Source organism: Cucurbita moschata, unplaced genomic scaffold (assembly GCF_002738365.1).
Source record: "Cucurbita moschata cultivar Rifu unplaced genomic scaffold, Cmos_1.0 Cmo_Scf00038, whole genome shotgun sequence".
Classification (NCBI taxonomy): Eukaryota; Viridiplantae; Streptophyta; class Magnoliopsida; order Cucurbitales; family Cucurbitaceae; genus Cucurbita; species Cucurbita moschata.
Window position 1 is genome coordinate 190790 of NW_019268554.1, and position 27171 is coordinate 217960.

General features: G+C 36.6%; 2 protein-coding genes across 4 annotated transcripts; both read right to left on the bottom strand.

Moving 5' to 3' along the window:
* Nucleotides 1-964: 964 nt before the first annotated feature.
* LOC111432431 lies at nt 965-6212 on the bottom strand. 2 transcript variants are annotated; one of them, XM_023069309.1, is made up of 5 exons: nt 6045-6212; nt 3634-5929; nt 2978-3552; nt 1696-2228; nt 965-1526 (listed from the first exon to the last, which is right to left on the bottom strand). In XM_023069309.1, the coding sequence occupies exons 2-5, from the start codon at nt 5882-5884 to the stop codon at nt 1424-1426; spliced, it is 3462 nt and encodes a 1153-aa protein (XP_022925077.1). In that variant the 5' UTR covers nt 5885-5929; nt 6045-6212; the 3' UTR covers nt 965-1423. The 2 variants fall into 2 exon arrangements, with proteins under 2 accessions (XP_022925077.1, XP_022925075.1); XM_023069307.1 differs by having other exon boundaries at nt 965-2228.
* A 1428-nt stretch (nt 6213-7640) lies between these two features.
* LOC111432400 (cleavage stimulation factor subunit 77) lies at nt 7641-27108 on the bottom strand. 2 transcript variants are annotated; one of them, XM_023069265.1, is made up of 24 exons: nt 26949-27108; nt 26720-26805; nt 25338-25418; nt 25149-25211; nt 23982-24091; nt 22268-22368; nt 21482-21543; nt 21233-21373; nt 20893-21021; nt 20270-20316; nt 20045-20108; nt 18409-18529; nt 18033-18091; nt 17888-17956; nt 15289-15429; nt 14921-14985; nt 14147-14243; nt 13043-13102; nt 11314-11466; nt 11015-11081; nt 10836-10937; nt 9905-10069; nt 9325-9540; nt 7641-8362 (listed from the first exon to the last, which is right to left on the bottom strand). In XM_023069265.1, exons 2-24 carry the CDS (start codon nt 26744-26746, stop codon nt 8199-8201), a joined length of 2304 nt encoding a protein of 767 aa, XP_022925033.1. In that variant the 5' UTR covers nt 26747-26805; nt 26949-27108; the 3' UTR covers nt 7641-8198. The 2 variants fall into 2 exon arrangements, with proteins under 2 accessions (XP_022925033.1, XP_022925034.1); XM_023069266.1 differs by having other exon boundaries at nt 8199-8362; nt 26911-27108.
* Between the last annotated feature and the right edge of the window lie 63 nt (nt 27109-27171).

Consider the following 27171-nt stretch of genomic DNA (forward strand, 5'->3'; position numbering starts at 1 on the left):
TTTTTTTTTTTTTTTTTTTTTTTTTTTTTTTTTGAGTTCGAGCTTTTCTATCCCAAGCAAAAATATTATTCGGGTTTTATTTATTTCATTTTATTTTGTTTGGATTTCTCACAGCCGTTGGATGACTTAGTGCTGGGACGCAATCGGACGGTTGGAATATGTTTTCCGAAGTATAATTGGCGGGCCCCACCCCACAAACGACAAAAAAGTAATGAGTGTACGACGTGTCGTGATCTGGTATGATTTAAAACGTGAGATTGACCGTACCTGATCGGTAGCTTGGTCAGGGATCTAACCCGTATCTGGGCCGAAACTGTTCGGCCCATTACATTTTAGCCACGTGTACACTTTTTTTCTTTTTTTCCTTTCGAGCTGAAATTACAAAAGTTAAAATACCACTTTACCCTTTCTACTTTTATTACATTTTTATTTTATTTTATATATTTTCAAAAAGTTTAAATTTAATTTTTATACCATCAATAAATTTTTTAAAAAGAATTAAAATCTCTTTTTAAGTTAATTTTTTAATTTTTATGCAAGAAAATAGATTAATAAACAATCGTAGCTAACAGGAACAATACAATTCAGAGTATCTTGTTGCAGAATATCTTAAGAGATTCAGAACTCCTTATTGATCGAATCTCTTACAATAAGAACGCTTGTTCACACAATGTCTAGTTTAAATGATTCTCAACATGTATCTAAACTAGATAAAATTGCAAAAAAAACTTAGTCATCGACTTCTTTGGTACTTAATGTCCTTTCTGTTTTTCCTTCCTTTCCTTCATTCCCGAAGGGGAGGTTTTCGAAGGTGTGGGGAGAAGTGGTTGAGGTGTGTGAATCGTGGCGCTTGCGAGAAATCTCGAGATTTCCGGTGAGTGCCGTTTTCTAGACTTTTTTTTCTTCTTCAATCCGTTACATATTCATTATATGATATCCATGGAATTCCATGGCTAACTCAGGATACTCAATAAACATCAAATTCAAACAATTCATAAAAGAATTCAACAAAACTTTTACGTACAGATTTAAACAAAGGATAAATTCTAAAGGAAACTTGTAAAATTTCAAGAACTCAAGCCACAACTCACTTTCAAAACATTGCACAGCAAAAACACAACAGGATAAGGCAACCAAACTGGAAAACGAATCCAAACAAGAAAAATGAAAATCCTGAAATAAGAAGGTAAACCTCCAAATTACCTCAATCCAGACTTTGCCTTCTTTCTAGTCTTTGGTTTTGGTAGCAGTCACGTTTCGATCTACTGGGTTACCGGCATCGACTTCGGATTTTCGGCATCCGTCGTGCTTGGTGAGGCAATTGCAGTAATAGAATCTGCTCCGGCTTGTTCGGATTCCTTTGATGGATCATTTGACACAGAACTTGTTGGAAGTTCACTCATGGTTTTCCCTGAGACTTGCATCAATGCAACATGATTGTCTCCCGGAGATTTTGCTTCGACGGCTTCAAAATCTGAACTCGTTTCGGGTTTGGCTTCGTTTTTAGTTTCGGTAGGATTGGAACTAGAATTCGGTTCAGTTTCTGCGGGTTCGGAACTAGAACTTGATTCAACTATGTTATTCTCTGATACTTGTGCCAAAGGAACATGAATATCTCCAAGAGATCTTGCTTCAACGACTTCCAAATTTGAATTTGTTTCGGATATGGCTCCTTTCTTGAGTTGGCTTTCGGTAGCACTCGGAAGAACGACGTCCTCCACGTCTACTCCTTCATGGACTTGCCTAAAAGCTAAGTTGATATCATCAAGAGTTCTTGCTTCGAGAATCGGTATATCTAATTTAGCTTCGGTTGGTCTCTTTGCTTGAGCTTCCTCTGGTATTACCTTTTCGTTACGGACTGGTTCTCCGACTTCTTTGACGCTGAAATCCCCAACTTCATCCAATTCTAATAGCAACCCTTCATCAATATATGCTATTTCATCGACCTCTTCCCTAATCGTCTTTTCCGAAAAATGAGAATCATATACTTCTGTTGGATAGTCCAAATGCTTTGTGACCTCCCCATGATCCTCAAATACAACTTGATCAACAATGCCATCTTTTTTATCCCTTGCAGCATAGGGTGGTCTGAAGTCGTGGTCGGATGAAGATGATGAGGAATCAGATACTACAAGAGACAGAGCTGTTGAAATGTCTTGATGAACTTTTGGTGCTACGTTCTCAGAGTTTACTTCAGCAGCAGAATCCGTCGATAAAGAACCTCGTTCCTGCAAAATATCAGCTTGATATCGTCATTTTAAATCACTAAATTCATATTACAACTATCTTTCCTTATAAATTCTAAAAGAGTTGCCACACACCAGGTGATGTGCCAGCGAGTAGGATGAGCCCTGAAAGGGGGTGGACACAAGGCAGTGTGTCAGCAAGAACACTAACCCCGAAGGGGGTGGATTGGAGGGTCCCACATCAATTAGAAAAGGGAACGAATGCCAGCGAGGACACCGGACCCCGAAGTGGGGTAGATTGTGAGATCCCACATTGGTTGGTGGGGGAACGAAACATTTTTTATAAGAATGTGGAAACCTCTCCCTAGTAGATGCGTTTTAAAACCTTGAGGGGAAGCCTGGAAGGAAAAGCCCAAAGAAGACAATACTTGCTAGTGGTAGGTTTTGGCTGTTACAAATGGTATCAGAGCCAGTCCGGTGTGAGGCACTAATATGAGTAGGGCTAGACCCTTCCCATAGTAGACGCGTTTTAAAACCTTGAGGGGAAGTCCGGAAGGGAAAGTCCAAAAAAGACTGCTAGCGTGGGCTTGGGCGGTTATATATTCAGATAAGATAAAATGGAAAGTTGCAGTGGTATGTTTGATCTAATGAACACCAGACCATGCGAACAGGATTATCCACAGGCCGCAGCAAATATAATAATTCTTTCATATGTTTGGAACTTTTCAACATCATTGTCGTAATCGAAAGAAGACAACTGTCAACTTCAAAAAAAGTATGCAATTGATTACCTCAAAACCATCGCGGTGACCAATCACAGGTTCAACCATTGGCTTGTCTGACCACGACTGCTCGAATTGAGTAGCAGACGACATAACTTCACGAGTCACATTCGGAGAACTAGAACCTGAAGAGGCAATTTTAATATCCAGATCTTGCAGGGCACTCTCTTTGTGTGATTCGACACTCAAGGCCCGAACAAAATCTTGTTCGAACCTAACATCTTTCTCATTCATTGAACACTCCTCCACTTGCTCCAATTCAGATGGAAATGTTGAACTTGATGATATCAATAAGACTTGTTCTTCCATCGCCGTAGGTTTATTTTGTTCCTGCGATACAAGAATAGTTGCATTGGTAGTCAAATGGTCACGAGAAGTAGCTATCGGATCTGCCATCCCAACCAAGTGATCGAGGTCCACATGACTCGTTGTGTTGGTAGGCAAATGAACGGTAACTTCGGAATCTTCTCTCGACTCTTGTTCATTTTTATCAACTGCATGTAACTCTGCGGAGGCATCATGCATATCTTTCAAACTGGAAGTGGCATCCTGTTCGATTTCGGAATGTACCTCGGAGTCCTTACCTGAAAAGGGGCCACGTGCGTCAGCAAAACAGGGAATTTCTACATACACATCAGAAGAAATAGGCAAAAAAGAGAACTTGCCTTCCGCTGAAGGGCTCGAATCATAAAGAGACTCCTTATTGTGATTGTCATCCAGCACGTCACAGGCAATCTTGAAGTTTGCATCTTCTTCAAGGGCAGTCGGCAATGATGTGCTAGTAGTCTCGACACTAGATTCCTTTACACGAGAGCTACTCAGTCTCGCCTCATCTTTTTTTGCCTGAGATGATGTTTCATTTACTTCTTCTAATAATGAAGACATGCTAGAATTGCTGCTGTAATCTGTTTCAATTAATAAACTTTTGGAGTGAATTTCAGTAGCATTAATCTCCACTGGGGTATCCGCAGCTCCAGTTTCCGATGATCCAGATTGGCTTTCGAAGCGACTCTCGGTAGATCCCAAAGTTATCTCGATCACTTCATGATGAACATCTCTATCTTCTTGTATGTAATCTTCAGAGCCGATATCCTCCCACGACCCGTTTCCAAGCTCACTGGCCATTGGGTCAAGGTAGGAAACTGCTGTTGTTTCCAGAAAAGATTGTGATTCATCAGGCTTCTTGTCATCCTGATCTGCAATGGAACTCATTGATTCAGTATCAGAAACAGAACTCAATTTTGATTCACTGACTTCGCTGAATTGTCTTTCTAATTGAGCGTAGCTCGTTCCTTCGGCAGCTGTTTTTTCGGGTATGAAATACGGTTTCCATCTAATATTTTGCTGCTCTAGCTTGGGAACTGCAAAGCTTGAATCGCCCACACTGAAACTTTCATGTCTTCGGAGTATATCTTTATGTTCAAAATCGTCACTCTTGAGGTCTGGTTTTTCTTCGTTAGGGTCATATGGGAGATCGAACGGGTTACGTCTTGGCAACAAAATGGATGGAGCAGACCCGGGAATTGGTGGTAATCCCATATTGTTATATGAATCATAAGGGAGATCGAACGGGTTGAGTTTAGCTGTAGATATGGGTGGTACATTTACAGGAATATCGAAACCATCAAAGTCTATCAAATTCTTCACAGCCAACATTCTCACATTGTTTCTTGCTTTTCTCCTTGCTATGAGATTCTCCAAACGCTGATTCCTTTCTAGCTCTAAATTTCCCAAATCCATAAGATTCTTTTGATCATCCTCAGTCCACTTGATAGCGGATTTGCTCTCATCCTCTTTCTCTTCATCCATCCCCTCATCGTCGTCGTCGTCATTGTCGTCATGCTCAATAGCACTGCCTTCTTCTCCCTGGTTTTCAGCCTCATCATCCGATATCACACATTCACCGTCACTTTTACGAGACTGTTCTGAAGAAGCATCAGACTCCTCATTCGACCGTGGTGCAGGTAGCAGAGTTTCCAAGTCCAAGAGCGGGTGTAACTCATCCAGCAACGGCATGATATCAGCCATTGAGGCATCGGGTGAGGAACTTTCCGCTCTATCAGACTCAGAACCCGAAGAACCATAATCATTTTCATCACTAACATCTTTATCATTGAGTGATAAGTTCAGATTATCTCCTTTATGAAAAGGTTCTCTTGAGATGTTACGATCTTCGACTTCAATAATCTCATTTCTTAAGCTTTCGGCCGCCAAAAGCCGGTCCTCAACAGCTTTTTCACCATCCGTTGCCAAACCTTTAATATCGAAATCCCTTTCGAAAATTTCTCTCCTCTCCTCTAACTCCGAACCAACAGGCAATTCCCTCTCTTCACCCTTCTTTAACTCCTCAACTTCATTCTTCCCGAACTCCTCAACTTTGTTCTTCCCGAACTCCTCAACTTTGTTCTTCTCGAACTCCTCAACTTTGTTCTTCTTGAACTCCTCAACTCCTCCCCTCTTGAATTGAATTTCGAAATCGCGCTCATGGATCACCGGAACAAAGTCAAGAAAATCAGCATGTTCATCAAGCGTACTTGTTTTCCTATCTTCTTCAGAACTTTCCACATAAGAATTCCCTACTTTAACTCCATCAAGTCTCTCTACAGTAAAACTATCATCCTCCTTAGTAAGAACAGTAGCATTATCCAAAATTCCAGATTTCAAAGAAGCTACCTCCTCCGTTTCGATTTCAGGAATATTAGGTTTCCCAAAACTCAGAAGAGTTCCAAGAAGAACAGCCGTGCAAATCAAAACAGGGGACGCAGACACCAAAATGGAAAACAAAAAAGGACATGATCTATACAGAAGAATCAAAAGACACAGCAAACCAAAGAGAAATGGATAATTACGAACTGATCGGCAGTAAATTCTAATCGAAACGACTACAAATTTCCTAACACGAAAACCAATTTCCATATCTATCTCCCCGTTATCGCACGCTTCTATCGCAATCAATAATATCTGCCAGATTAAGCGAAAAGCACAAAATTAACAAAATCAAGCTAAAAAAACGGTAGAACAAACAAGACGAACCCCGATTCTGAAATCAAACGAAAAACTAAGATTAATCGAATGCCTGAAACGAGGAATCGGAGAGAGAAAACGAAATTGGAGAAGAAAGCAGATAGAATGCGGTATGGCTATGGCGCTGCTGGGCTTTGGCCGCTTTCTGTTTTGATGGAAATTGTCAGCAAAGCCAACTCCGCCATTAGGATTAGAGAAAAACAGAGAGACAGAGTTGATATTATTTGTCCATTTCGTTATTTTCCATTAAAAACCAAATTTCCTTTTTCTTTTTCTTTTTACTCTATTTATTTTCCATTAAAATACGTTTTTTTATTCATAATTTTTTTTTTTTTTTTATTCATATATACCCATCTTTGATAGAATAGAAATCCGGAAGTTCAGGTTAATTGGATGGATGATCCGAACAATTTAAATAGAGTTCGCAACTCGACCAAACTTAACCTAATACATGTTACATTAATAATTAAAATTCAGTTCGATTTTTTATTTTTTTATAATTATTTTAAGAAAAATCATACTTATCTGCATGTTATATTAATAATTAAAATGTCATTAAACTTAAATATCAAATATTTACAAGTCGTAATGTATCACTAATATTGGTTACAAAGATCGTCCTTCATGATTTGGATAAACATCAGCCATTTACGTTGGCTTAGGTCCAAGTCGATCTGGCAAGTTTAGCAAGTTGAGTGGGTCGACTTAACCACGACTAGAATTTTGAGGCCTAATCTTTTCTTCTTTTTTTTTTTTTCGCGATATTGTGCCAATTCTAGTTTTGAACTACTGAAAAAAGGCGGATGCTACTTTAGGTAGGACGATTCATAATGAATATCTCGACTATTCCCAAGTCAGAAAATATGGATAATGAAACATGGGATCTTCGTAGTAGGCTGGACCAACATCCAGCCGAGAGAGGGCGCTCCTTTCATTTAAGCCTTTTTTTTTTTTTTTTTAATGGCCCTAAAAGACCATGGAGTGTACCCATTGAATCCTAATTTTTCAAGAGAAATTAAAATTTCTAACCTTTAATCGATTACGTGACAAACAAATCTTAATTGATCTAACACAATATAGGAGAAAATAGAGATATTCATATGACTTAATTACCGAACCAACTCGAACTATCCAACTCAAAACATAAAAGTCGAGTTGGATTGAACTAAATTTTTAAAAAATTAAACATTTTGTTTCAGCTTACGAGTTAACTTATTTTGGTCGGGTCAACTCAACTAACCAAAAAATAAGGTTACAACTCAACTCTAATTTTTAAAAGATTAAATATATTTGGCGTTTGTAATCGATGTTATTTATGCATGACAATTGATAAATATTTAATATTTGAACTTTATAAAATTTTAATAAATTATCAATGTAACATGTACGACAGAGAAGTAAGATTTTTTTAAATAATTAAAAAAAAATAACCCGACAACTCAACGTAACCCAAAAATAGAGGGTTGGAAACTCTATTTAGGTTACTCGGTCACCAACCGAACCAACCTGAAACTTTAAGTTTGTCCAAAAAAAAAAAATTCAATCCAACCCAACCCAAGCTATCCCACAAACAAGCCACTCCTATAAAGGGATCCCACATTCAAACCACTTCAATACCGGAAAGTAGTCAAGACTCAAACCATTCAAATTATTTTCAAACTAGATATTACATTGTTCGGTTTAGTTCAAACACCAACATTTTTCGAGTAATAAACATGACGAATTTCTATGGCATGTTCTCACACAATGAGGAACGTCTTCAAGCCGAACTCGACCTTCAAGCAAAAACTATAATACCATCGTGCTTAATGAACAGAGTAATTTGTAGAATGCCGACTCCAGACCTATCCACTCTTGTAAATAAAATTCTAGCTTTTGGTTTCACGAAAACCTTGTCTAGCAAGAAATTAACGCATAGAACGGTCGAATTCGACACGTAAAGGGGAAAAATTGCAGTACACTTGGGACAAAAAGAAGAAAACTTCTATGAACTCTAATCTAAAATCAACTCCAGTGCATTCATCATTCTAAACACAGGGCTTTCTCAGGAAAAGAATAATTATATAGAAGTTATGAATGTAGCAAGCATAAGATGGTGAAGCCAATTGATGATTCTTCTAGCTTCCTCTAAAACATAACTTATATGGAATATTAGAGTATCTATTATCAACTAAATGAAAATTTTTTAAAATAAAATTATATGAACTCAACCAGTGCTACCAGATAGATCACCAGAAATAGCACTACCATAGGAAGCAGAACCTGTTTGGGAAGAAGTAGCACCTCGAGCTTTCTGGATTTGCCTTATCCTGAAGAAATCTTTAGGCAATGGCTGACTCTGGACTGTTGTACTTTCATTATCCTCTTGTCCTATCAACCAATCAACAAACACGATGTCTAGTTATAACAAGATCAATAGTAATCTTAACAAAAGATTATGTAAAATATAGAAAAGGGAGACTTGAACTCGGCCCGAATCCAAACCCAACTAACAAAATATGTAAAATTCACAATTCAAAAGTAATAAACGAATCGGTTGTGAGATCCCATGTCGGTAGGAGAGGCGAGCGAAATACCCTTTATAAGGGTGTGAAAACCTCTTCCTAGCAGACACTTTTTAAATTTTTTTTTTAGGGGAAGCCCAAAAAGAAAAGTCCAAAGAAGACAATATCTGTTAGCGGTGAGTTTGAGCCGTTACATCAGTATCATGAAATGAGTCGCCTAAAAATGTGAACATTCACCAACTTTTGAATTTTTAATAGTGATTTGAGATAATATCAGAACAAGAATTCCTATGCTGGTATTACTGTTTCATTTTTTATTTATTTGAATACTAATCATGTCTTTGAAGCTAATGACTAAATTCACTATATCTATGAGAGCTAGTTTAATAGAACCCAATACAAGATTATGCTAACCATATACAAGCTCATCGTCAATAATCATAATGTATACCATGAAAGCCATCATCCGAACTTTTGACTTTTAACAAAACTTGAAAATCAGTAAACGAAGATTAGCTGACAGTATGAAAAAAATAAATCAAGATTATGTCATTAACGATAAAACCGAAAGATCATGAGTATATGGTGAGTTCTAAGGATAATCAATCGTTAATACATCCACTGGAATTCGATACAAATTCATTTATATATCTGACAGCTTCAAAAGGGATTTGATATGTTGCTTCGGAAAGTTGTGTGATACGTTCTAATTTATTTTTCAGCCACGTTGTACCGAATAGAGAATATTTGCTCAATAAGCATGTTATGTCAAAGTTTAGGGTAGTATAAACCAATGGAAACTGTAAACAGAGAAAATAAAGAACATACTGTCATAATCTTTTCTCTTTGCTGATTGTCTATCTCTGGTATGCTTTAGGGAGGAATTTGAAAATGCATGAGACTTGCTTGTACCAGAGTCACTAGTGGTAGGAACAGGACCAGCCGAGCCTTGGGCTGGTGTTGCCCCTGATTTGACTGAAGGAACTGTAGGTATGTCACTCTCTAGACAAACTGATAGTACAATATCAACATCTGGGGTCGGACCTGAAAATTTCAGGAGATCAACGATGGTTATTGTTTAAGACGCAGTTCAAGTATGAACATACCAAAAATACAAAGATCACCGCCCGGTATAGTACGCAACAGCTAACTGACATGAACAGAAATCAGGAAATAACAGTAGATATCATGATATGCCTGGATGATTAGACCACCAAGTTCTCAGCCTCTTGTAGAAAGAGTTCATAAAATAAGGCTATTAACGTTCGAGTGAACACTGCCTATCTCTTTTTTCTTATTTCACAAATAATAGTAAAATAAAAATAAAAGACTTGAAACAATCATTCACAATTAAACAATCTTGAAGCATTTAATTGCCTTCAAAATAAGACATAATAAGAAAGGTTACCATCAACGGCAGGTAAGTTAGCAAGAAATGCTATTAATGCAGCTGGTGTTGCTTTTAGTATTTCGTCAAATACATTAGTTGGTCCTCCACTCACAACAGAAGCAGGATTTGATAAGGTGATAGGATTAGCAGGAAGTCCTGAAGCTGTTGCAGTTGGAAGCATTCCTGCCACCACCACCAAATGAAGAGCAAGTTTGGTAAAATCAAATCAAATAATCAATTGGTATTTGCCTATTCAGAAAATCCTTCGACGATAAATATTTTTCTCGGAGTGTTCTAGTATTTCAGTAAACATCATTCATTACAAACCTAATGTCTTAATCTGCCACAAACACGCTCATCAGCCAACTTAAAAAAAAAAAAAAAAAAAAAAATCCGCTTACTGTGTCAAACCTCTGGTAAGGCATATGCTTAAATGAAAGGGTAATGTGGGGAAAATGGAATGAAAAATGGTTGAGGTGCTGACCCTTCGATATCATGCGTTTGTACGGAAAGGCAGGGCGTGGGAGGTTTAGAAAGGGTTTGCAGTGAGGTAGGGCATTATGTGGACAAATTTTCTAAAAGGAGAGAATCAGCTCTCTCAAAAAGCTGGGAGTGTCATCATTGCTCATGTTATTATCAATCCAAGCAGCTAATAACCTTCTCCCTATTGAATAACTCTCTTGAGTGTTAGTGTTATATGGATTACAAATAGATACCAAACAAATTTTTTATCGCAATCCAAAATATTTTCGGAACTACTAAATATTATATAAGATTAGTCGGACGAATTTATAAGAATGAAATGGTTGGTACTAAAATAAATAAATCATCCGACTCCGAAAATATGAAACCACCAATTAAGACAGTCATATAAGATAGATTATATTAGAACTAGATTAGATCTATATTGCTTAACATTCAGGACAAGAAAACAGAGTTTCGCGAGTACCTAATTTTTGGCTTGGGTCATAAATAACCATCTGAGAGGTATCTGGATAAACAACCTTTGTAGATGGATTTGAATGACTCAGAAGACCAGCAGAACCAGTATCTGAACCAAAAAGGACAGAGCTTACCCAGCAGAAACCGAGATGACCAAAATATTTTTACAAAGAACATTTCAATTACCTAAAAAACCAGCTCCACTAGGCAGAATAGATTTTTCTGAGTTCTTACTCATGTTCTTAGCGAGCCACTGAAAGAATGGAAGTAGCGCCAGTCATATAAAAAAGCTTACAAGGAATAAATTTTATATTCAACATGTACTATCCATGTTTTTGCAGCGTAAGTTAACGAACGGGGTCTGATAAAGGGAGATAACGCACTCCCAACAGGGCCTGCTTTTCTACCCACAGAAGATAGAACACATATGATCAAAGGCATCTCTAGCAAATCATACAAACTGCAATGAACTGAATTGTGATTACCTCTTGTCTGGCCAAATTATCCAGATCACTAGATGTGCATGGCCAGAGATCCATAAAACTGTACCGGGATACAATATCTTGCAATGAACTTTCCAGTGTTGACGCTCCATCTTCACCCATTTGAGAAAGAGCCTCCTTTCTTCTTTTCTCAACCTATACAAGGTTACAAATATATGAAGAGGTGGGACAACAACATTCTCATTGTTCATATGAGGTGATGATAAAAACAACAATTCATTTTCTCTCACAAAGCCTGGCACCGTCTAAAAGTGATCACGAATGAAATTCATACATGGTTCAACTACCAAGGTTGTAAATGGTGAGATAATTGTTTCCGTTAAAGAAATACTTCCCTTGAAACATTAATACTTCAAATATTAGTGCCTATCCTTTGTTTTCTTGTCAGGTAGACCCTATTGGATTTGTATATATATATATATATAGGTAACAAGAAAATGTATTAATAAATAGGAGAATAGAAAAATGGGAGATGAGATATTCTCCCCATGTCAAAGTTAATTTTCTTTTAAATTTCCCACTTTGCATAAATTTGAACCAAGTACTAACTTTTAAATACAAAAAGCCTGGGTGAGAGTACACCAAATAGAAAGTGGCCTCGGGTCGAATGTTGACCTGCTCACCGACCCAGTGGTTGAATTTGCGAGATAACCAGCAACTCATTGGAATCCTCACAAATCCAACCTTTCACGATGGATGGAAAGGAAGGCCTTCACTGTTCCATTCAAATCCATATTCTGAGCTTTTCCCCTCAACCAATTTGGAGTTTGGTATCCATTCTCGTGGCATTTTCCCGTTTCGCAACTAAATGTCTCCTTGTAATCTATAACGTAAGTTTGACTGTATCCCTTAGATACTAACTTTACCTTATAATATTCTTATGGTGCTCATCCTCACAACTAAATGTCTCTTGGTAATCTATACAGTAGGTTTGACTGTATCCCTTAGCTACTAACCTTACCTTATACCTTTCCAACATTCCATCAACCTTGTACTTTAATGTGAAAGCCACGTACACAAAACTATACTTTTTTCTTTTGATCTATCCACAACCTCCCACATGTTATTCTTTTCTAGAGAATGCATTTCTTCTCACATAGCATCCTGCCATTCTCTTTTGGATAAAATTTCAGAAATAGTGTCAGATATGACAATTGAATTTAGACTCACAATGAAACTTTAGTAGGATTTCGAAGAGCTATGAGTCTATCATCTATTGATATTTGTGTTACATCCTCATTTTGAGTAAAGTCGGATGTTTTGACTTGTATCAGTTCTAAAATGTCTTTCCTTCTAGCATATACTTGAGAGAACAACGAATTAGGCAATGGAGGTGGAGCATATTGAGTTGGTAACTCTACTCGAGTAGGGGTGGACTCATATTCTACAATAGTAGGGGTAGGCACATAATTAGAATTAGTAGCAAGCATAGACTCAATAATTTGTTATGTGGGCTGGTTATTTAGTGTGTCTAAGATTCAATAGTTTCCTAAGGACCCTCTTCAATCTCTATGTTTACCCCCTGAACGGTTTATGTTTGGTGAATGTCACCTTAAGTGAAGTGTCCTAGATGTAGGGTTGTAACATTTATACCCCTTTGTGGTTGAGAAATATCCTAAAAAGACATCTTATTGCTCTCTAGGTCTCCATGAACAGACTAATTCATTTCGATAGAGAAAAAAAAAAAAAAACAAGAAAATAAAAGTAGTACCTTCAGCATGCTAGCTAGGTCTCCATAAGTTTGCTCAAAATGGACAAACCGTTTCCAAACCTGGAGATAAGAACCAAGTAGAATAACTTAGAGAGGTACATGTTCCTTTTATAATACAAAAAGGCTAACTAAATCCTTAGATAATAAATAAACATTCAAAAAATTAAGGTCAACTACTTAGTTAGATAATAAATAAACATTCAAAAAATTAAGGTCAACTACTTCCCTTGAGATTACATAAATATCTCTTCACTTAAGGACATGAATTACACAAATATTTCTTAAATTAAGGTCATTCTTACCGCAACAATCAATAATGAAAATGCATAATAAGTACTATGAGAAAAAAAAAACCGTATAGAGAGAAAAAAATCTCATAATTTGGATGAAATTTTCAAATTTACCCATGAATTAGCAGCCAAAAAAGGAGTCAGTAAATTTAAAATAATAACAAATACTCGAGTTCTTTAAAGAAGAGAACGGTTTTGGGACTGCAACCATGATCGAGGGTGTGAACATACAATGTAAAATTAGGACTAGAAAAACAACTTAAAGCATGTTAATACATATGCATCGGCTACAAATTCTACTGCTTTTCAATGGTACAATTCCAAAAGACCAGTTAAGGCATGTTAATATATATATATGCAAAATTAGGAGTAAAAAAAACAATTTAAGGTACATTAGTACTGCATTTTAGTGGTATTCAAATCCGCTAGTCCAAAAGTACAGTGACAGACTACAAGAGTCAATAAAATAACTTTTTTATATAGGAAACAAGGAGAAATAACTTAAGTCGAACCCAAGGCATCAGCATTATGTTAAGAAATCGATATGCACCACACAATTTGATGCACAACGATATGTTCAAAGGTTAATGTACCAATATGAGTTTGCTATAAAACTGGACAATGAGACAAGGTGGCTAAGCAAAGAAAACAAGGAAACTTAAATCCATTGTTGCTTGCTCATTTTGGATAACAAATTACTATACAGCACAGTAGAAAAAGCACTATCACTTTGTTGAGGCTAAAATGTTGATCTTTCGTAACGTGGCAAGCTATCGGAAGTATAAATAAAACTAACACACAGAATTTCAGCTACCTCAGTGGATTCCTCTAGAGGCAAGGTACTTAAAGCGCGCTCAAATAAAGCCCGAATATTCCTGTCATCATTCAAACGAGCAAGGAAATCTGCATATCTGTAAAATTACACACATATCAATTGGCACCAATTTTTTGTAAGACATAAAAGAGAAGATTAAAAGTTATGCTGATCTGTAAACAAAATACAGGATATTTAGTTCTGGTTGTTGGAAGCCAATCGAGACCCACCAAATTAAGCTACCCCACATCCTCAATATCTCTCCGATCCTAGTAGTTTTTTTCAAAAGCGCAATAGTTTTATGACTTAAGAAAAAAAGGGTGAAGCTTTTTTTCAGGCATAAAATGCAAAAATGTTTACAATTTTTTTATATAAGAAATAAAATAAAATATTATTCAAAAACAGATAATAGAATCAAAGAAACCAGAGATTTTCCAAAAGATTGATTAGAAAATGGTGGGATTTTGAAGAATACCTCAGGAAAAACGCCCTCCTGGACATTTTTAGAGTCTTTAGAAGACTGTTCTATCCCCACTAGATATAATCCTATTTCTAACCGTCCAAACTCCTAAATCAAGCAGATACTATACCACCAAAGAGTTACAGCCTTAGCTTTATTGAAGAAGGACAAAGGGTACTCTGAAAAATGTATTGGTACTCTCAGAAATGCAGGTAAAAATAGTTAACTCGTTGAAATTCTTAATAATTGTCACCATAAGGTCTGGACTTGGTGACAGTTCACAGTTCCTAAATATCAGAGATGGACAAACTCACTCGAGAATATACGTGGCTTCATTCATAAACCGTTTCATTCCATCTTCAAAAATATTGTGTGCAATCTGCAGCATCGTTGAAGACAAGTAAATAAGATGATGCACATATTCTTGCTTAGTTAAATGCAACAAGTCTTTAATTAATCATGGCCATAGGAGCAAAAAAAATTGGTTTATTCAAAACATCGATGAGCAGAGCATTAAGAGCATATAATCCACATCTTGACCTCACATGAAAATAGAAGCAACTACATTGCTTTTAGCACAAATGGCAACTTTAGAAGTGTAAGGACGACATTCAATTCCTTATCTTAAGTAGAGTAACTGATCAGATCTAGAATAGCATTACCAAAGTGGAAAGAAAGAGACCTTGGGATCCTTGTCGAGACAAAAGGCCATCATAGCATAAGCAACATAAACATGATATGTGCAATTTGGGGACTTGCGAGCATCCAAAAAGTGCTTGCGAGCAGCCTCAACTCCTTCGTTTCTTCTAAGGAAACGGATAAACTGCATCACAAGCAACAAGTCAGGTATACTTCCCATAGAATCCTCAATAGCAAGGCATACAATACATATATTTGCATAGCAAACCATAGAGCAAAAAAGTCTGGGAGCTGAAAATGAAATAATTTGATTTCTTTCCCGTTTCTGCTAGTGACAGGAGATCAGAACTTTTGAAATCCTTGTTTAATAATAAGATCCCACCTCAACCTAAAATCCAACATGATCCATAACATTAATAGTATACTCGTACAAACATTTCAAAGCTGGAATTCATTCCCTCGAACACTAAAGATTTGCCACTTTAAATAGGTTTAGACTTTCATATTCCACGAAAAAAGGGAACTTAATATGATTTTCATTTTTCCACAAAACCATGCATCTAAAGCATTCAACATTTTGCAAGCCCTCGTGAAGTGTGAACCATCTATTCAAAGCCACGTCTCGCAATAGAACGTCTCACAAAGAGATTGTGTGATACTTATTATCACCTTCGAGCATGCAGCCAACTCGAATTCAGATTGCCGGTAGCACAACAGCTCTATCTCGCAACCTCCACCCCCATTTTAGAGAGTGGTTTTAGAAAATCAGGTAAGATAAAGTTTTGGAAATCATTTTAGAAAGAAAATATTATAAGCTAGCAAGAAATAAGGTTCAATGGCAACATTGATAGTACTTGAGTATAAATGATTGGCAAGTAGTCATACCCCTATAGTACATTGTGAGACTAATTGCCTAACAGGCATGCACATCATAAATGGTGAGAAGACATACGCTTACAGAAGTATAAGAAAATGAAATGAACATACAAAAGTAAAGACATACAATGAAAATATGAGTAAACGAGTTGTCATGGACATGTGGCCATGGGCAACACAATTTGGACAAGCATGACCATGATATTCTCCCGCATTTAATTGGTAGATGTCCCTGTCAATCATTACTCCTCGAACTCTGTGATCTAGATTGCAATTGATTTCAGATCTTTGACTTGCTCCCAACTAATCAAAGCACAGAGAGCCCTTTCCACTTCACAAAAAGTTTCTGAACACCACGTCGTGGCTTACCCACTCGTGATGTTTTTTCAGCGAGGATCTCTTCTATTTTTGACATCTCAAATATTTAGCATTAACCCAACAAACTACCCTTATTCTTGAATTTTTCCAATGTGTTCCAACTCTTGTAATTTGCTTCTTGCCAAAATTTCAACATTCATTGGGAAAAACAAAGAACGCAATTCTTGTTTAAGTCCTTCTCATGTATCAATTTTGAATGTCGACATACCGAGACCTCCACCATAGTTCGGTGTGTTGCTAAGGTAACTTTTGATTCCTCCGTAATTGTACTCTTGTGACCCTTTAAGTATTGTTCCAAATAAAAAATGAAGTTCTCCAATGTTTTGGCATCACGAGCCCTACAAGAGGGCTTAGGTTCAAGCAGTTTCACTTAGTTGAACTGGACCACACCTAGTCGAACTTGATTTCCCACCGCTCTCATGATAGATTCACCTTTGTCCTCACAGCATCGGGGCAACTCTAAAATCTTCAGAAAGGTTTGTGACCATCCAAACTATTGCATTTCGGGAGTTGCCTAACTCTTCCACACACTACTCCATCTAGGCTAGAGAGCCACTCAAGTTTCCCCAAGCTCAAAGCTACCTGGTCTCACAGCTTCGCCTTTTAGGGTCTTGACCCTCATCATCAACTCCTGGATGAGCATCTCATCTAAAGCTAGCAATTGTGTCAATCTTATCGACTTTAACAGCAATCTCATCCAAGCGAGATTTCAAATACTGAACGCTGTCAAAGACTTCTCTCAAATAGAACATTTGCTCTCTGATCTCATTTAATCTGTCAACATGGGACTTTCCTAACTACTTGGTCACATGCATGATTACTGATTCCAATTCTAGGAGTCAACTATTGTGTGGCCCTTACTTTTCCTATAATCAAGTCAACTAACTCGAATCTGGATCGCTAATGGCATAACAGCCCTATTTTTTAACCTCCATCCGGTTTAGAAAAAAAATCTTAAGAAATGAGGTTAGAGAAAGTTTTGGAATATATTTTAGAAAGTTTCTCAAATGTTATATGCTCGCAACAAGGGACAACATTGAAAGCATACAACCAAGTAAGAAAGGGTTTACAACTAGTCATACCCCCTTATAGTACATTATGAGGCAAATTGTTCACGATAAGCTTGCACATCAAAAATTGCAAAGAATCATAAGGTTACAAAAGCGTAAGTAAAATGAAATAAGCATATAAAAGTAAAAACATACAATGAAAATATGACTAAATAGGTTGCGTAAGCATGCGACCATGAGCAATACGCCTTAGACATGTATGATCATGACACCATGCATGTATGTGGAAGCATCACAAGCAAAAATATCAAACTCACTTGAATATGTGTCAGTGCAGTCTGTATGTGGAAGCATCACAAGCAAAAATATCAAACTCACTTGAATATGTGTCAGTGCAGTCGCATTAATCCCATCGCCCAAAATGCTTTCATATATCTTCTTTGCCGACTGCAATAAAGAATTAGAGTTAAACAAATAGACAAACTTGACATACAAAATGTTCAAGGAAACCAAGATTCAATGCCTGAAGTGATCCACGAGATTCTTCTAGCTCTGCATAAGCATATTTGAGCATATCCGAGCCTGTATGTAAAATAAGAGAAAAGGTGATTGGAGGAGGAAAGAGGAGAAATGAAACTAGGAGTATAAATACAGGAACCAAAATCAAAATGTTCGAGCTACTTGAGATAATCCATTAAGCAAATACTAATACACTTCACGAGATGACTAGTTTGATGTACACCATATATATGCAGAGAAGAAGAAAGAAAGCAAGAAACTAACATATATGCTTGAAAAACACTACCATGTTATAAGAGTAAACCCAGTTTTTTATTAAATAATAAACAAGAAGGCAATGGGAAAAAAATATCTATAGAAAAGAAAAATAATTAACTTACCAGGAAGAGCCTTCAAAGCTCGCTGAAATACTTTAATTGCAGCATCTATTGATCCATTATTTGCATGCCACATAGCATAATCATACCATACATCAGGATAATGGTACAGGTACATAAGACACTGAAAAGATCCAAGTAGAAAGAAAAAATCAATCATTTGAACATTATCAATAAATGGTTATGCCAAGATGAATATATTTCTGAAGAGTACAGATAACATCAAACAAAGAGCAGCTTACGCTAGAAGCACATAAAGTGCTTATACTAAAACTAGGTTGGATCATTCTCTCTCTACCTTTTTTTTCTTTTTTTCGTTTGCAATATGGGATGCTTCCGGAAACTTCTGACCTGAAGACTTGCTAAACTAACATAACTGGCCCCTTTCCGAATGAGTGTGTGAGGCCTCCATTATACATACTGAGTCAAGAAACGGTAAAATGGGAAAAAGATGAGAAACAGTTAAGAGTGGGACAACAGGGATTGTGCATTCTGTTGCACTGACTTGGGGGGTGGATGGTTATTAGAGGTCTGACATGTAACAGTTAGTGTAGAATTTTGAAGACTGTTTCAGTCTTGAGGAGGAGAAGACCAGCTCTCTCAAATAGCTGGGAATGTTCTTGGTGACTGTTTTTCCTTGTCATATCAATCCAATCAGTTGCATAACCCACTATTTATTGAACTATAAATAGAACACTGTTGGTTTCCTCTTTATTATCTTGTTTGTTTATTTTGTATGTGTTTTTCGAGTGATTTGCTGTTAGATGCCTAACATAGTGGTATTAGATCATCTTGAGGCGAACACAAAAATGGCCTAGGCACTGATTGAAGAAAGGATGAAAGGTATTGAGAAAGAAACAGGAGAGATTAAAGAAGCGGTTTAGAGCATGGGAAAACACCTGCAGCATTTCTTCGGCAGAGTCGCTAAGGAAGGGGAATCATCTCATTCGAAGAAGGAAGAAGGCAACAGCGAGTGAATTAAGTTCAAGAAGTTAGAGATGTCAATTTTCTCTAGGATTAATCCTGATTCCTAGTTATTCCCGACTGAGAGATATTTTGAAATGCACCAATTGAGTGATAGAAATAAAATCATAGTATCGATCAGCACGTAGTTGACTGGTACCCTTGGTCAATAATTGAAGGAAGTTTAAGTCCTGGGAGGATCTAAAAACCATGTGGTTTGCTAGATTCTGGCCATCACAAAAGGGAAGTTTATTCGTGAGATTTTTGTCAATTACGCAAGAAGGAATCGTGGCTGAATTTCAGATGAAATTTCAGACATACTCAACGCCGTTGCAGAACTGTCGGAGGATGTTCTAGAAAATACGTTTTTGAATGGGCTTGACCCTACAATTAGGGCTGAAGAGGTGAGTAGAAACCGGTTAGGCTAGAAGAAATTATGAAGCAGACTCAGCTAACTGAGGATTGGCCATGAAAATGGCTATTGATATGATGGGAAGTGGATCGGATATTGACTTTAGTGAGACCCCATTTCAATAATGTTAAAGGAACAATAAAGACTGCAAAATCAACGAACTGAACCACAGAATCACTATTGATGAATGTCTTTGATAACCCATAAATCAGTATACAAATTTAGTACCCATATGCATCAAAATAATTTTGAATCACTAGCTACCTGCTCGTATGTGAATATAATCCGCTTGTTCGATGATGTACTGTCTATCCTCTGGGGATTTCCTCTGAAATTAGATCAAATATGTAAGAGAAATTATAATTCAAGATCCCAGTGCAATAGATCAACAACAATACCAGAAGATACATCCCAAACGACACAAATGAGAGAGTGACAAAATATTTTCAATGCAAACCAAAGTAACTGACACCCATGTCAGATTCTTACTTTTCAAATGCTATTAGCCTTTTCCATGACATCCATTGCAGCTCTTCCTGTGAGATCAAATTTTAAACACTTGGATTATCTCATAGTAGGATGCTTCAATAATACAGCCTTGCCAGTGTATGTCACCGATTTCCAAAGAAGAAAGCGAAGTAAGCAATACTTTTAACACTACATTACCACCCAATGATCACAGACAACATAATCAATTTACCATGTATTTGAAATTCTCTGAAGGGAATATCTAGTATCTAACAATCAAGCATCATAAGTTACGTGCATTTAGCCTGTAAAAGTTTTTATGTACGAGACGGACAGACATGATTCCACAAAAATTTTGGAAAATATGCAGGGATCTTGAAAAGGCTTCGAATTTAGTCTTTCAAAGAAGAGTTAGCTAACGAGATATGATGCAAAGCTTTTCAGGGCAATGATGACATTAAATTTTAGACTATTGTACTAATACAAGAAAAAAGGAGCCACGAAGAGATAGGAAAACTCCCCAATAAGAAAATAAGATAGTTACAGCTTCCTTAAACGCACAATCACATGTATCAGTCACATGCTTGAACAACAGAAATATATGGCCACCAATCACATATCATAGAAAGGAGGAAAAAAATTGCCTTCGGGGAGCCAGTTGGTGGTACAGCAAGCATGTTGTCATCGATCTCATCAACGTACTTCTTCCTCTCCCTATAGACTGCCCGAGCACTATTAAATTTTGGTTGATATTCAGATATTAGTCCCTTGGCCTGCTCCAGAAAATAACACCAATTGTCTTTATTACACAAAGAAAACATACATACATACATATATATATATATATATATAGATTTAACATACACATGCGCGAATGTAGTTAGTTTTTCATTCATCTGGAACATAAGTCCATGAATCCAGCACATTTGCTGCTGAGATCAACGAAAGAAAACATGACTAAAACCAAAGATGAAGGTTACTTGCCAGTTGACGGCTGACAGAATTCTCAAAATTTTCATAATCCCTCCATAGTTGCTCAATGTGATGGGTAGGAGTGATAATAGCTCTCTGGTAGACCTTCCGCATAGCAGTCATACGCTGTGACTCCTCCTGTGAGCTTAGAGCCTATGATGGTGGCACAAACTGAACAACGATTATCTATAATATTAACAAACCACCAAACTCATTATTAAAAGGGGATAAGAAATATATGATATAAAGAGTCCAACAAACCGGAAGTGACTTCAAGAAGGCAATGTATTCCATCCACACGGGGCCAGATGATATGTCAACACCTAGTAGCAAATGCAGTAGTTACAGTTATAATCTGACGCATTCGTAATGGTTAAAATTAATGTCAAAGTTAGGACATTCTTAACTATCAACTCAAAAATTATCTTTTTCTGTTTAATTTATAATATTTGAGGCCTAAAGTTTGACGGGTTTTTATTATATTATCAGTTTTACTTTTTTGGTTAGTTTTTTTATATTGTATTTATCTTGATGTATCATAAGCTGTAAAATAAGAAAGAAATAGTACAAGTCGTTTTGGTATCCAAATAGGTCACATGTTTGAACCCTATAATCATTTCCTCCACAATTAATATTTAATTAATTTCTGAACTCACAAGTGAAGAGGAGAGTTAAGTATTGATATAAACTTAAATTTACCATTGTCCATCAACTTAAGCTTTTGGATTCAGTGATAATTTAAAATAGAACCGAAGTACGGAACTATTCTCATTAGGAGTTGATTATAAATAGAGTGAGCGGGAGAAGAGGAAAGTTGGCAATTGTTCGACGGGTTTAAGGCTCGAGTGATTTCAAGATGGAGGGTCCACGTACCTCAAATTACTTTTTGGTTTTTGTTCTGTTTTACTTTTACATTTCAACCATATTCTAGTTCTATTTGGTTCTACTGGGTTCTGTTAGAGAACTAAGATATACTTGAAAGCATAATGTGAAACCAGCAAAGCTTTAAAGAGAAGGTAAAAAAAAATATCATTAGTAGATGATCACCAAGATAACTAAGCATAAAATCAAAAGCTTTTCTGGTTTCCTCCTGGCCTTCCATTCCTTTCCTTTCATTGACCTTCTTAATGAATCGGATATAGCAACGCCTGAATAACGAAAGTAGCAGAAGTAAATTCTTCAATTTAGCCACTAAAAGGAAGCTGACAGAAACAAAAGGTCTTTCCACTAGGCCATGAAAAAAGGAACACCAATGTATTCAAGCTACCAAACTTCACTCAGTAAAAATGATTAAAATCTGAATCATGCGTATGTATTGTTTAACTGTTTAAATGGATTTATGGGGACAAAACAGGCAACTTAAACTCACTGTAATAAACAATTAAACAAATTGGCACAGTTATTTATGATATTTAACTATCTAAGTATAGCATTTGTCCATCCAAAATCCATATATTTTTAATTAACCATAGTATATAGATAAAATTAACCAGAACAACTACCCAGGACAGTTAGTTCCTTCAGATAAAAAAATTAACACAATCAATTCCAGACTATTAACAGAGTCAACATGTGCAAAGATAAACATGTTGTATACTCTTTCAGAAAAATTTGGCCATGACAGCATGGTTAAAAATGTAGCCAAAAATTCAGTGAAAAACATACTTAGATAACCATTTTTGGTTTTTTTTTTCTTTTCATTTTTTCATAGTTTGCCCTTGTGAAATTATGAGATTGCATAACAATTTCACGTGCACAATAAGCATTACTTTTATCAGTCACCAAAAATGGTTCTCAAAAGCAACTTTGAAAACAACAAAAGGCCAATTTTAAGAACAACCGTCGCCTAAAATTCCAAATTTTTTAAACTTTCTTTCAGGCTTCTCAATAAAATTTTGGATATGTTGCAAGTGTAAATTATTATTACTCCCTTAAATATATGTGCCTTACTCATCTAGATAGGCTAACTAAATCCTTAAATACTAGGTAACAATACAGAAAAATAGATCCTAGATATTAGGTAACACTACAGAAAAATAGAGAGGTTAACTAATTATCTTATTTAATGGGATTACATAGATATTCCTTAAATTAAGGCTAGGACTTACACAAATATTCTTTAAATTAAGGTTATTCCTTGAACACTCCCCCCCTCAAGAGTAGGAATAGATATCATCCATTCCCAGCTTGAATCCGAACTTATGAAACATTGAGCTAATAAAGTCCTTTAGTTAGTAAATCTCCCAATTGAAGCTGTGAGGATACATTACTAATATATACTATTCCATTCTCCAATTTCTCATTGATAAAATGTTGATCGATTTGAATATTCTTTGTCCTATCATATTGGATAGGATTATGTGCAATGGTAAGAGATGATTTGTTGTTGCAATACAACTATATTGAACCTTCTCCCTTAATCTATAAATCATCAAGAATTTTGTTCAATCATAAGAGCTCACATGGCTCTTGCGCAATAGCACGAAACTCCAATTCAACATATGATCTAGCCACCACATTTTGCTTTTTACCATTTCATGTCACTAAATTACCTCTGAGAAAAGTACAATGCCCCATCATAGATCTTCTGTTTACTATTAATTTAGCATAGTCAGCATGGGTGCCAAGGAAATTGTTCCATTTAAATAAGATTCTTTTTCCTAAAGTCCCTTTCAAGTAATGTAACACTTTATATGTTGCCTGAAGGTGAGGTTCTTGTGGGTCATGCATAAATAACTAATAGGTGAAACAAAGATCATACCAAAGAGGAATGTGAAGACAGGTCAATAAGCACCGACTAAATATCTGTTTTGTAGCATCATCATTATTAATGATCATGTGTGCCTCCACATATTGCTTCCAATATTTAGCCTGAAGAAAAGTGAATAGTATAAAGATAGAATCTAAAATATATAAAGCTACATCCAACTAAAATAAAAAACTAGTTTTACCTGTGCATGTGTGAGACAATAAGCTGAGAAACTAATAGATGAGGTAATCAAGTAGGAAACATATACGCATAGACAGACACAAAGAACATGAACCATAGTATTGGTAGATTTATGCATCCTCAATAACAGGAAAATCATGAGCTTTTCATTAATATGACATAGTACTCACTTCTTCAATCCAAACTTAAAGACAGGCAAAACTAAATCAACGATGTTCATGTTCCATGATTCAATCCACATTGTGAAGTCTATAAATATCCTTTAACAACTACGTCGTCTTTGAAGGACCATACTAACCAATTTCTATCTAAGACTATGGTAAGAAACATTCTCTGTCATCCATCATCCTATAGTGATCCTTTAAAACTTCTTTCCCCTATTACAACCTAACAATTTGCAACCATTCCAAAGCACAATGGGCAAAGATGCTTACGTGCTGAGTGGCTAGGCAGGCAGGCAAAAGAAAATGAAGAGTTAGTGTACTTCCTTCCTGCCACATGGCAGTCCTTGCCTAGATCCTTCTTAAAATTATTTCCTTCTCCTAATTCAAGCCAGTTAGAGATCTTCATTATAATAGATTCTTATTTGAATTTAGAGGAAGTGGATACCCAACCTTGCCCCACTCTGTCGTGTACACCATTCTTGGTTTCAAAAATAATTATTCTGATAGAAGCACAATTAGTAATTTGGTATTGTTGCAAGTTACAATTGTTGATATTAAAGTTGATTACTCTCAAATCTATTTAGTTATCAATAATTTGTTGTTCCTTGAATTTTTAAAGGAATACAAAATGTTAACAGAATAATCATCATATGCAAAATATGAGAAGTACTAACCAGCATTAACTAAGCCTATGAAATAGTTACTCTATTGCTGCTCACAAGCTCAACAATACGCAAGATTTAAGTTTCAAGATGGAGATACTCTTAAGTGACAAAAGACAAGAAAAAGATATTGAAATATGTAAGAAACTCACAGCAGTGGGATACACCGTCAGCAGTTGCTCATACAATGGTGTTGCCTCCGGTATTGGCAAACGCTAACAGGAAATAATTGGATTTAGTGTTAAATCACAGAGGAAATTCAAATTTAAACTTCATTGAGAGAGGGAGAGGTAGATGAGATGAGACGTGATGTGATGTGAAAACTAAAGATGATATCACACCTGCGCCTCTTTAGCAACGTTTTCTGCCACTTCAACATTGTACTTCAAATCATCCACAAGTTTATTACTGGCTGTTTTATCCTGAACATGGAAGTTACATGCATAAATAGGTTGTAACACACAATGTAACACACAATGTGCCACACTAAGAGACAAAGGGAAGCGGCAATCCTGGACTTCCTTCTTCCTTCAAAGAAAAACTTACTAAAGGTATCAATCCAACAACAATCATTAGTTAACCATGAGTATTGAATATAGTGTAAAAGGCTCTTGGATCCTTATCCAAGTAGTCATATATTCCACAGATTAAGAATAGTCTATTAAGAAAAGAAAAAAAAAACTTCTCACCGATGTTTACAACCTATAGAATAAATCATGTTCGAGTAAGGTCGTAACTTCTCACTGATATAGACAAGACAAATATAAAAAAGAGAGGAAAGTGATCCCAGAGCTCAGAAAACCCAATCCAATCGGCATTAATTACATAGAGATACAATTACAAAATGAATTGGAGAGGGAAGGAATACCATATTAAACTTACCAAATGTCCAAACCAAAGAAACTTTAGACCTTAATCATAAATTCTCAAACAGGAAATTAATTATTTCTAGTATAATTGGGTTTTGTTCGAATACTACTCTTAATTTCCCTTAAGACTCTTGATTCATGAAATTTTGTTAGACTACCGCAAAAAATTAGTACTGCACGTAATAAAGACTAAAGCAAGTGGACAGCCACAAATCCAACGGCAGTAATACTAAGCATAACAAATTACAACAAACTCATTATTAGGAAGATCACCGTCGTCTATAATGGTCACAAGTTCCGACTATCCATCACCCCTACCAACAATAAGAATCTCACTACCTTCTTTCAATACTCAAGCACACATTACTTCCATGGGCGTAAGTGTCGAGTTACGCTTGTCCAACAAACTAACCATTCAACTGCTACCTTCGTGCCCTTTTCTCTCTTCTGACATACATAAAATATGTCAAGTTACCCATGTTTCATGCTCCATGTCATTCACCGCCTTGTTTATACCCATATAGGCTTTTTACTTCACCCTGGAAATCAACTTAATCTACAATGGCTTGAGAAATTGTAGCCACTCTCCTCTAGTTGATTTGAAGTGAATTGCAAGAATATGGACTAGAGGCAGAATTGCGTTTTTGGGCTCAATATAAGAAAGAGACTCCACCTATGCCTAGCCTTACAAACATGGCTCCATTGACCCATCTTCTCCTCTAAACAACTATGCCTAGCCCTTACTGCACGTCGTTATCCTTACAATCCTCTAGTTTCTGAACATTTTAGTTACACAAACATCTCATAATATCCTGAAACATTTTTCAGAGAGGGAGGTTGAAGAACATTCATACCTTTGATTCAGATCCCTCTGATGTCATAATGAAGAGAGTGCGTGAAAATAGAGTTGTGACGGTATAAGTTATACTGGTCTGCTTAGCTGAACAAGAAAAGAAAAAATCAGCGGAAATCCGATAAGCTAAAACAATAAAAACCCATCTGTGCGGCTTGTTAGTTAAATGCGGCTTCTTAGGTGGGAACGAACCAGCACCGGGGTATTCTTAACAAGAAGGACAGACGCACCGTTAAGGACAACCGGACGGCGGCGGTCTCAAAGGCGACAGCAGTCGGTTTCCGCGATTAGGGTTCGTCGGGACCCTCGGGTGAGGAAGACGGAGCGCGGATCGCGGGTCGGTTCTTCGACTGTCCCGTGAGTTCGCCTCAGCCAGCGTACGGCCCGTGCCTTGCAGCCCGCGCTCAGACACCAACGCTGGGCCGTTATCCATCCCGGCCCAAGACAGCTACA

Coding starts and splice junctions, on each gene's coding strand:
- LOC111432431 (XM_023069307.1), bottom strand. CDS start 5,884: ATGGAAATTGGTTTTCGTGTTAGGAAATTTGTAGTCGTTTCGATTAGA. Junction 3,553..3,633: donor TTCGAGCCCTTCAGCGGAAG/GCAAGTTCTCTT, acceptor GCCCCTTTTCAG/GTAAGGACTCCGAGGTACAT. Junction 2,229..2,977: donor GTCACCGCGATGGTTTTGAG/GTAATCAATTGC, acceptor GATATTTTGCAG/GAACGAGGTTCTTTATCGAC.
- LOC111432400 (XM_023069265.1), bottom strand. CDS start 26,746: ATGACATCAGAGGGATCTGAATCAAAG. Junction 25,419..26,719: donor CAGAGGGATCTGAATCAAAG/GTATGAATGTTC, acceptor TTCCATGTTCAG/GATAAAACAGCCAGTAATAA. Junction 10,070..10,835: donor TGACCCAAGCCAAAAATTAG/GTACTCGCGAAA, acceptor TGGTGGTGGCAG/GAATGCTTCCAACTGCAACA.